The 12,306-nt window shown below is 37.4% G+C and overlaps 1 protein-coding gene across 1 annotated transcript in view; it reads right to left on the reverse strand.

Moving 5' to 3' along the window:
• The window catches only part of bmt2 (base methyltransferase of 25S rRNA 2 homolog), a 69,127-nt gene extending 61,137 nt beyond the window's left edge, over nucleotides 1-7,990 (reverse strand). The window contains exon 1 of the mRNA XM_039760955.1: nucleotides 7,773-7,990. Coding sequence (XP_039616889.1) covers nucleotides 7,773-7,947 — 175 coding nt within the window. The 5' untranslated portion in view covers nucleotides 7,948-7,990. The remainder of the gene's footprint in view (nucleotides 1-7,772) is intronic.
• Between the last annotated feature and the right edge of the window lie 4,316 nt (nucleotides 7,991-12,306).

Here is a 12,306-nt window from a genome sequence, read left to right on the forward strand (position 1 = left end):
TGTTTGCAGCGTTAAATATATTATACTTCCAAATAAGCATTCATTGGTTCTCAGCTCTCATGTGCAAAGAACCTACCCTTATGGCTAAAGGCACTACCAAGCAAGTTACAGACTAGTAGGAGTGAATCATTGGGCAAGTCACATTAGGTGAATGCCATTACAGGAGTGCTCCACTGGCTGTCTCTGACATGCTAAGATTGTGTAAATGAAGGCAATGACAGAAAAAAAAAAAAAAAATCACTGGAAAAGTCATGTAATGTAACATAGCTTTAACACACACACATTTTTAAACAAGTATTGAAACAGCAAAGTAACAATTATATATCATCAACATAATCCAAGACTGTGATAGAAAAGAACCTATCACAGCAGCATTAAGAACAAGGCAGGAATATGCCCTGCACAAGGTGCCAGTCCACAACAGAAAAACTGCAGAATGTAAACTTGTAAACCTTCAAATTAATACACAGTCAGACTTATTGTGTGCATGCACACGTGTTTTTTTAATAAGGTTGTCAAAATCATAAAAGAAAACAAATGAACAACATGTTAGTCATCCATGAATTTTCTAACTTGCTTTGTCCAATGCAGTGTCATAGGAAGGAATAGTTCAAATAGAATGTATTCGCTCCCAACAATCCAATTTCTAAAAAAGGCTTAATGCTGTACGTATTTCACTCTGGTTAACAAAACGTGCCAGTGTTATTAGTCTACACATCTCTAAGAACATTAATTCAATAAAATTGTACACAAAAACAAAAGAGGTGCACCTGGAAGGTTTTGAAGTATAACTGTGATGAATTTTTTTTCTTTTTTTCAAGCACTTTAGCTGTGAAGTGGAAAAACATTGGCTGCTGAAAGCAGTGCATCCCCTAGCCCCATTGCTATTGAGTGCATTATTTTGTGGATATGTTATCCACAGACAAAATCTCTTTTTATTTAGCTAAACAAAATAAAATGCATACTGTGTGTTCTAGCCTGTGTATAGTAAGAAGCATTTTATTCATATGTCACCCCAAGAATTACATGCCCCAGTTATTAAAAAATAATAACTATTCAATTTCTGCATTTCTTCATTTACATTCGTACTTCTTTAAATAAAAAAAAAAGAAAAAGTTCACTTAGCTTAAATGACATTTCCAAAATCTCCTTACCTATGCACTGTGAGATAAACTGTCATCCTGCCCTGGTTTAAATTCATACCAAAGTCAAATACGTCCAGGATTTTTGAAACGAATAAAGCATGTTCAACAATCGTACAAAGGATATACAGAAAAAGATAAAATGAATCTCAGAGCTACTTATATCACATCCAGCTGTGCTGTAATCTGTACTCTTTTCTTGTAGTCACACTGCATTTTGAAAGATGTAATACATGTTTAATTTCAACTAGTTTTTATTTTCACAAAAAATAATTTTGTGTGGGTTGAGAAGCAATCAAAAATAATCTTGTTTTTCTCCCAAAACACTGACCATCAGTTAATGAGTATACAGCACCGAGGAAAGGTCTCATCTCAAGTGGTTACTCTAAAAAAATTCCCAGAAGACGGGAACACTGCAAATAACTAGTGACATTCTTCAAGGAAAAATCTGCTTCCAATCAACCAAGAACCACTCTGCTGAAACCAACTACTGATAAAAAGACATTCTGCAATGAGCAAGACTGATGGATATGCATGTAATTTGTGGTAATACTAACCACTAATGCAGTGTGACAGTTTTATATGTTCCACTGTATGTTAACCAGAAATAATGTTACTTCGTTTAGCTTACCCACCACCATAGTACAGAGCAGGGGTCTCCAACTCTAGTCCTGGGGCCTCATGTATAAACGGTGCGTATGCACAGAAATGTTGCGTAAGAATGTTTCCACGTTCAAATCGCGATGTATAAAACGTAAACTTGGCGTAAAGCCACGCACATTTCCACGGTAGCTCATACCCTGTCGTGCACAAGTTCTCCGCTCGGTTTTGCAGACTGGCGGAACCCAGTGTCAAAGCAGTGCTACTGTCCCTGTGTGGTTACTGTTCTTTTCCTGACGCGGCTTTATAAATACACTGAAATTAACCACATATTGTTTATTAGCTTAATGCATCTGATTGTGATTAACCAGTAACAATATAATGGTCCCTGGAATGGTCAAACTATTCTATATACCATAACTGCTTTAGCGTTGTTACTCTCACTGCACTTTCCTCTTCTTCTTCTTCTTTCAGCTGCTCCCATTATGGGTTGCCACAGCAGATCATCTTTTTCCATATTACTCTCACTGCATCACTCGGAGCAGCTGATCGGAAAGAGAATTCTCGGTATACAGCATCAAGCACACGCTGCCTCAGCCATGTTTCCTATTTGAACTGCTCTCATACGCCGAACGTTTCAAACCTTTCCTGTACAGACCTCTCGGTTCAGAAAGACTTTCATCCAAAGAGCTCTAAAAGCACTCAATCAGTCCATCAACTGCTCTTTGTAGAACTGTCTGTATTTATGAGTACAATCACTTCACTGTTAAACTGCAATACAGTTATAATATTGCACAACCACAGCCACTTTATAAAGCACATACTGTATTTACATATGATGACGATATCATTTTTAAGATGAAATGCAGCAAAATATGTTTATTATACAGATAAAACTTTTAACTTTATTTAAATAATCTATATTGTTAAAAATTAAATGACACAGTGTTGCAACACTAGCAAGGATCTGGTGCTCTGCTCACGGATTGTTCGGAAAGTTTTGAAGAATCGGTGTTATACTGTAAGCTTATAGATGGCTTAACGTCCATTACAGAGCTGATTGTGTGGCAATTGGTTACTTGGATAAAGAAAAGGTAGGACAGGAATTGGAGGTTAGTACGTTTGAAAGAGAAAGTACTGCAGGGGCGGCCTTAGACATGTGGAAACTGTACACCTGCACAGGGCCGCCAAATCCCAGGTGCCGCCATGCCAATATATATTGAATATAAAACAGAAAGAGAAAATAACGACACAGCTAAAAATGCAGTGGCAAATTTCGGCAAAAGTTAAATGCTTGTGTCATGAGCACGAGGCGGCTATGCAGTGTCTGCAACGGACGTTGCCATCCGCCGTGCATAAGATACCATGTTGACATTGGCGGGCGAAGGGTCCACCGATGCTTTCTCTGCCCAGGGCTGCCACGAGCCTAGAGCCACCCCTGAGTATTGCTACAAAAAAATATTTCATCGAAGGTCACGCACAATCACTGCGCCACTGTGTTTACATGTTTAATAATGTGCTTTAACACCCATCATCATGAAAATGATATCACATATACAGCTCAGTATTTTAATTATTCAGAGAGCTGTAATATCATGAATGTAATGGATTCTGTGTCCTGTCGGAGGAAGAGAAACCCCGGAAGCACGTAGTATTTCACACACACAGAGCACATCAAGAAGATCAAATACAAAACAAAGAATTTAGTGTGCTACTTTAGTTACGATGGGATTTGAGAAACTAGTAAATTAAACAATTTTAAGATGAAGTTTATGATGTTCTACTTTAATGACAAAATAAACTACGTAATTAAAGTGGAAATTTCGAGATTGAAGTTGACATTTCGTGCTTTTCCCCTACTCTGTGCCTTTTTTTTTCCCCCTGTACCCTAATAAGCTTTCATATGACACTCAGATGGTGTGCTACAACTCGCAATTTCACGGCGACTTTGATATGTGACAACTTTTTTATTTCAGGCACTGTGCGATTTTGTGAACTTGAGCTTTCGAGTTTCTCTGACACGCTATGTCACTCGATCAACTTCCTTTAGTTGATTGTACCACTGTTTAAACCAACAAATAAGTTTTTTCCTTGCCTCCACTTGGTATTCGCTGAAATTCTTCCATTTTCCCTCTTGCTTTTCCCATTGTCTTTTCACAGAATGCTGAGCTTAAGGGCTATTTATATTGATTTGCATATTCAAAGAGGCGTATTTCTGGGAGGAGTTGGGGAGGGACAACAGGCTTGTGCACGAGTGTTACTTTTCACGCTGACCAGGATTTATGTAGCGGAAGAACGCGGAAGTTGACGAACGCACAGATTCCTGTATCTGGATTTTTCTGTGCGTAAGCACATTTCGGCTTTTGTGCTTACGCACGGCATTATGCATGATGCCCCTGAAAAGCTACTGTGGCTGCAAGTTTTCATTCTAACTCTTCTTAATTAGCAACCAGTTTTTGCTGCTAATTAACTATTGCCCTTTTTTAATTGACTTGTGACTTTTCTTGAGACTCTGAGTCTGACTGCTGAATTGATTCTTTTTTTCCTTAAACGGCACCTAAACATAAATTTGATGTGAAGCGAGCCAACAGATGACCAACTAAGTTGGGGCCTCAAACTCCAACCAACTTCATTTCATTCAGTTTGTTAATTTGAAGCCAATTCTTGTTGCTAATTAAACCAGTTATTTAATTCCATTGCGCTCATTCTGCCATGGCAGACATTTCCTAAAATTGTAGATTTTCTTTTTTAAGTGTGCTGCCAAACTGTTTTGTGGACCTGAGCAGATTAACATTACTGAGGCCTTCACCTTTATTTATTTTCAGTTATTGTGTGATGGACGCAGGTTGTTGTTTATGTTTTGGTTCACTTTGTGTCTTAATATTGTTTGGTTGCTAATTAAGGAAAAAACAAATCATTAAGGTGCCAGAGTCTTAAGTTGTGCATAATTAAAATTAAGGCAAAGAGTTAATTAGCAGCAAAATCTTGTCACTAATTAAGAAAAGGGTTAGAATGAAAACCTGCAGCCACAGTAGCTCTCCAGGACTAGAGTTGGATACCCCTGGTATAGAGCCATTCAAGGTCAAATATTACCTCCACTAGACATTAAGCCCGTTACAATAACAGACGCTAGAACAATAGTGCATAAACTTTAGTAGTAACAGTCTATATTAAATGGAAAGGGACCTTGACCTTATTGTTTCTTTTCTTAATTTTTTTTTTGTCAAAAATATTTTTGCAAGAAGCCTAAAGTAAAGTAATGATAAAAATAAAATAGAAACGTATATGACAAAACAGTAAGTATAATTAATATTGCCTTAGTGTAAAACTTTGTAACAATCTGTAAGACACAATATCTGAAGAAGATATTTAGGTAAAATTTTCTATTTTTTTTACCTCATGACATTTTTCTATACAATTTCATTATAGACAACATTTCTTGTAAATATTCTGTCTGAGTTTGGCAACAATTTGCTTTGTTAAGGACCATCTACAACCTTGACAACAACATCTGGAAAACTTCTAGCTCTTGATAATGCAACATATAACTGACCATGGCTGAATACCGGTTCTGGCAAGTAAATGCCAACTTTTTCTAAGGTTTGCTCTTCTGAGTCTCTTTTAGCGTTTTTCTGACGGTCATTTTCTTTTTCTTTAATCAATCTATTTGCTCGTATTTTTCTTTGTCTTTCAGCCTTTCTTTTGTTGATGTTTACTTGTTGAGCTGACCGTTCTTCCAGGAGATGTTGCTTATATAGGATTTGATTGTCTGTGTCATTTGTCCTACTTGACGGGTCCTTTTTTTTTTGGGTGGTATGTTGTTAGTAGATACGTCCGTAATATTTTCTCTTACAGTAATACTGGCTTGTATATGGCTGTAATATGCATCACTGTATTGTCTGTCTTTAATTTTCTCTCGTAGTAATACTGGTTTGTATTCCCGTAAAATGCCCGCAATTTTCTCTGACAGTAATACTGGCTTTGTTATCCGTAATATGACTTTAATTGTCTGTCACAACAGTGGGCAATCAGCAGAGTGTCCCCAGCAACTGATGTAATGTGTGGCGTGTAGCTGATAATCGTGCCCGTGGCGTCTCCCCAGCAAGTACTGTTTAGTTCCCCAGCAAGTATTTTAATCTGTGTCGGCATGCAGCTGATTATTGTATGTATGGCGTCTCCCCAGCAACGGATTTTATGTGCGCGGCCGCGACTACCCAATCAGCACTCTCCCCAGCAATGGTGTCCTTTATTTCTTATCATGCGCGGCTGTGGCAAGGCCATTCACTGTGTGTCCAGCTTCGAGTGTGTGTGTGTGTCCACGGTGCCGTGCGCATGCGCACTTCACCACACGGACACCTGGACGTACACAGGGGTTTTATTAAAGAGGATAGGTACAAACTGAATTGATTTGTGAATAAAACAATCCCACAACCCTGACCTTCTCACCATACTTACAGTGAAGGATTTGGCCCACTATTTGTGTTTGTCTCCCAGCTTGCTACTGGTCCATCCTCATTTCATGAGCTAATAAAAGCCCTAATGATGGAAAATGACACAGGCTCCTGGCACAGGGCATCACACCCCTGGTTTTTAATTCCTGCATTTGGGTCGGCAGTTACCTTAAAAATGTAAAACTGGATCCCAAAGTCATAAAGACAGAGAACCACTAATTTATTAGATAATACAGGTTTTTAAAAAAGAAAAATAAATCGTAAAAAGTAGGATAACAGCTGGAAGTAAACTGGAGCACACCACAGTGATTAGTGTTCACATTATATCTGGTTTTAAAGGAGAAAACTAACAAAATAAAAATGAATGAGAGACAACTACTAAATATACTATCATTAAATATACTAATCTTAAGTAGGTGAACAGAACATTACAGAAGGGTGGATGTCATAAATGTGGGTTTACACATGTCCTGTGATAGGTCTCCGTTTTGCCAATACAGGCTCCAACCACCCCGTCAATTTGATTGATACATTTGATACTGAATTTGGGACTTTCATTAGTTGTCAGTTATAATCATCAAAATTAAAAGAAATAAACATTTGAAATACATCAGTCTGTGTGTAATGAATGAACCTAATATACAAGTTTCACTTTCTGAATGGAATTACTGAAATAAATCAACTTTATCATGATATTCTAATTTTATGATCAGCACCTATATATATATATATATATATATATATATATATATATATATATATATATATACATTCATACGCTAAATGTCAAAAACATATGTAAATGTCCATTAGCTTACGAACTCACCGTTCTAGTACGGAATCTTCGGGAACCAGATTTTAACTTGTCATCAACTGGAGAAAAAGAGACACCGACCATAGATGGGGACTGATCATAACTGAGCTCACTCTCTAACATTCACATTTAGAAAGCATTCAGACAGTCGACAATCAACCCAACGTAACATGTACTGTATATGGGTGAAAAAAACAAAGAAGCCATTTCAAACCCAAGGAGTACTCATACGAGCTCTACATTGGCGGCGGGGATTTTCACATCCGACACTAAAAGCGTGAAACTGCGGTGCTGAACTACTGCGTGCCCTATTGTGAGGGCCACTTTTTAATTAAAAGTTGTAATCGGCTACCATATCAAACTGCAGGCACCTGGAGTGGGGACTGCATTCTTTACACTGCTGCAGGAGCCCTCGGAACCAGTTGCAGGTTGTCCTCGTCGTGTTCGGAGGACGGTTAAAGTGCACAAGCATCTACGAAATGTACAACTGTATGAAGGTAGACAGTACTAACACACAAATGATCGCCCTAAAAGAATAATGCTTACAGCGCAGTTTTAGAAGTTGTTTTAAGGTACTTCCCTATCACGCTTCTCAGCCCCCCGTGACTAAACTCTGTAAACACAATCTTTGACAGTGAGTCGTACGCTATAAAGAGTTCAACCCCTTCTGCTCTATATCAAGTGCATATGTACTATGTCATTTTCTTCGGATCGTGTTTCCAACACCAGAGAAAAGGAGGCCTACATATACAGCCGTTGACTTACCTTCTCTGTATTTCTTACGGAGATTCCGGTGCACACTCTTTACTACTCCTGATAGTTTCTCCTGCTCTAGATTAGTTCTACTATCCGCTCTTCCGTAATTCGTAAAATGCCGTAATTCCGCATTTGCTTCCCGACTAGGAGCATTCCTAACGGGATCCATGACATAAACAGGCATTCCTCCCAAGCCTAGAGACCGGCATCTGCAATTCGCCAGCCAACAAAACATGATCTGATTGGTCGATTCACCAGTTAAGGGCGGGTTAAAACAAGTGGATAACCAATCCGGAATTGGCTAAAATAAAATCTGGCACACCAAGCAGAGTTGTTTACCAGTCAAGAAGGAAAAAAAAAAAAAAACATAAAACGTTATTTCTGATTGGAGAGACACAATACATTATAAAATTATTGAAGTATGAAATGCAAAGCAAAACCTCAAATGTACTATTATTCCCAGAAATCCTTCGCGTGGCATACGTCTATCAAAATCAAACTGCTACCCTTTTACACTGCCTTAAGTAATATCAGGGTCTTAGTGTAAGGACCCTATAACGGGCTCAAGGCTGGGTGCAGAAACAATCAGTTCTCCAGGCATCTTTGGGCCCTATCAGTTGGGGGCCTAATCCACACAACGAAAATGCTATTTATGCAATTAATTTATAAAGTAGCTATGCTGATTAAATTGGGGACCCCAAATGACTAATGGCAGCCCTGACATGTTGTGCCTGAATTTTGGAAGGAAAAAGAATATCTTGTTGAACATTTAAGAATACAAGGAGAAAATGAAAAGTGCACAGGACCCACATTACCCATACATATAGCAGAATTGCTACACTCTGCCTTTTAGCTAATATCATTGTAAAGGACTTTGCATCATTTTCATGTATGAAAATGTGCTGCATAAATAAATGTTGCTGTTGTTGACCTTTTTCAATCAGCATTCATACCAGCCAAGATGCTCTGATCATTTATTGGAACCATTGCTTTGTTAATGATGACAAGTTTAATACTAGTTTACAAGATGACAAGTTTAATGTTCCAGAGTTCTTATTGCCATTTTCCCCAAAACGGAATAATTTATTTTTATTCTAATCTTTTCAATAAGTTTTATAGTATAATAATGCATTACTGTTTATCATTTATCTGAATATATAAAATGCTAAGAGCTGTCCATCTGCCACACAAAAACTCCCAAATCCATGGTCCTTGAAAATCTTGGCTTAAATCAAGAGCTTATGCTGTGATTGATGTAACATGTGCCAAGAATTGGATGTGTGCAGTTCAGCTGAAATTGAAGCACATTGCACAGGCTGACTGATCGCTTTCATTGCAAACACCAATCATATACTCTGAGTGCAACAGAAACTCATACACGAGCAAAGAACTGGAGCTGACAACATGGCTGACAAGAAAAGGGTTGCATTGAACATTGAATGGCAGTGACATTACAGCACCCTCAGTTAAGTGACCTGAACTGCAGTATTTTGTGAGAGGTGCAGGAACCTCCTTGCTTTGAGGGCCAGAGGCCCCAAGTGGAACTAGTATAATATAAATAATGTAATAGGCATGAAAAGGTTGATAATGTCTAAGGTTTGAGACTGCATTCAGGATTGATAAAGAATAGTTTAAAGTAGTACAACTGCATCCCTTCTCTACTTATATGTATAAAGTGAGGATCAAGTGGTGAGTCAGCACAGTAGCAAAAACAAGTGAATATTAGCTTGATCATTTAGGAACAGTGAACAACCCCAGATAACTCTGTAGAAGAGCTATAAGAGAATGAAGACGAAAATGGCAACAGTTTCAGATAGCATTTGCTTTGTTATAATCTATCTATCTATCTATCTATCTATCTATCTATCTATCTATCTATCTATCTATCTATCTATCTATCTATCTATCTATCACAGATAAAGGAGATAGTGAAGTTTACAGTATTATAGTGAACAAAGTAAACCAACGTTCTAATCTCCATTTAATGAAAGTGTGTTTTTGCAGGGAGATATACTTCTCAAAGACAAGTCCTAATGTTTTTTGGTTTTCGGTAGTTTACTTATAGATGAAAACATGGTTTGCATGGAGTTCAGGAAAAAGTGATATGACAAAATAATTTGGGTGAGGAACAAGACTTATGATTATTGTGTTTTGGACAGAAGAGTCAAAGGTGACATTAATTGGCCACTGTTCCAAGATGACAAAAATGTCATGTAGACTAAATTTGTGTAATGTCTTTCTGATAGTTGATAAATGCACCGTGACATATCTCATGGCAAAAAATATTTATATATTTTGATGTTAACCTTGGAGTTTATAGCTTGTTCTTGGAAGAGTGATCTTGATTTTTTCCATTTGTAGATAATCTATTGTACTACAAAATGTTTAATTGTAAATTCACTGGATTTTGAATTTCTACCTCTCTCAGACTCATGTGCATGAACAATTTTTTTCTAAGCTCCTCTGGATTTTATGTTAGTCTTGGTATGTTATCTCTGTCAGATGTGTTACCTGGAACCTATTGAATATACCCAACTAGACAAAGTTTCTCATTATAATACAGAATAATTAGATATTTATTTAAACCTGGTGTGGTGAACTTTATGAAAGTTACTTTGTGTTTAAGGAATAATAAAGCAAATAGCGAGGTTATGTTTACAGTGTTTACAGTGACCTAATTCTTATTTACATTCAATCATTATTTTATAGATGCATCAACTGTTCTAAATAATTTATGGATATTGAATAATATTGGTTATTCAAAGATTTTATCTGAATAATATAACATTACAACAAAGTACTATAAGGGAATCACAAATATGCAAGTAACATTATCCTCCCATAGATAAGATCTTGGCTTTGTTTTTCAAAGCCCACCAACTTTCACTTTCTAATTCATCCACTATACAGCATTTCTGATCATTTGTTTTCTCATTTAAAGTATTATTCATTCTGAGGCTCTTTTCTGAGTACTCTTTCCATTTTTTATTCGTCTTCATTTTACAAACAATAATCATTTTTTGTAAGTTTTGGTGTTATATAGCAATAGTATGTGCAGTAAATAGTGATAGTTGCATTTTGTTTTTTGGTATTCTTGCATGTGGGGCCCAAGAAAATTTGAAATGTTTAAACTCTTTGAACTGATTGAGGCTACTTATTAGGCTACTGCTCATGTACATTATGACACATTCAGCATCTGGTGTGAAAGGGTTTCCAGCAAAACCTTGCTGAGGCAAGGGCACACTTAAGCTGGCACAGACAACTACCAGAAAAAAAAACAGAGAGCAATACATCTAGTCAGAGAAATCTTGCTAACACCGGTATGGGAATGCTGGGAGTCAATGTATGTATTGTATCCTGAGTGTTCTAGATGGTCAACAGATGGGGCAACCGAATGTCAGAAAGGAAATGGCAGAGGTGGCAACACCTCAAGACTGCTAAAAGACACAAAGTCACAGAAAGCAGTGTACATGTATAGGGCCATGCTGTAATTTAGACTCAGCATTAAAACAATGGGATATCTGTCTTGGAGATACAGTCCTTTAAGGCCAATCAAAAATTCAGAGCTGCAGGGATCCCAAGGACTGATATGGGCTGATAGAGGGAGTATTAGGCTATTGTCTTCGGAACAAATGGCAATTTGTCCCCTGACCCTGGAAGTGATTCCTGGCTTGGTCTGAAGTGATCCCCTAGATGAGGATTAAATCTGTCTCACCAGCAAATGGCAATTCCAGGACAAATGCTTAACTTGTGGGTGATAATAGGTTATAATCTAACAGAGTTAGTGAGAGAGGCAGGTGATGAGAAAGATAAAACTTTTTGGTTCTGGCAGGGCCGCCAAGAGAAAATCCGAGTCCCAGTGCAAAGAAGGTGTGTGGGCCCTTATACAAAATTCTACACACATGTATGTATGTATATTATTATTTATTTCTAACAATTGTAGATTACATTGATACATTTAGATAAGTATGTATAGGTATAAATGTAATAATAAAGTAATATATTTATAATAGTAAAAGGCGTTTATAATAGCATTTATTTCCTGCTGAACAAAGGTGCTTTCCTGGCCTTTTTCCTGGCGAAACTCTGAATTACATAGTCAAAATTAATTAGTTTTGCTAGATCAGACTCAATACTGAGTCTTGCCAAATCTACTAGTAGTGCTTGTGACATAATGGATATTAGAACATTTTTTACCAGTTTAGCTTGTTGAATGAGCGCTCTGCAGAGGCGACAGTGGCAGGAATTGTCAACAGAATACACAGACCGACGCATTTATTTGTAAAGAGTCCTTCGAGTTTGTACTTTTTCAAGCAATTCAGCAGCTCCAATGGGCTGAGTTGGTTCTCTCCAAAATTTGATCGATGAACAGCTGGCAGATGACTCATCTCCATTACAAGATCTTCACTGATATCAGCAGGATATTAATCTGCCAGTGATTTTGATTTTTCTTTCAGCTCACCTACAGGAATTGTTAGGTACTTCCAGAGGAAGTGGAAACTAAACAGACTTGCAAAATTAAAAAAAAAAAAAAACAATAAAA

Source organism: Polypterus senegalus, chromosome 8, assembly GCF_016835505.1.
Source record: "Polypterus senegalus isolate Bchr_013 chromosome 8, ASM1683550v1, whole genome shotgun sequence".
Classification (NCBI taxonomy): Eukaryota; Metazoa; Chordata; class Cladistia; order Polypteriformes; family Polypteridae; genus Polypterus; species Polypterus senegalus.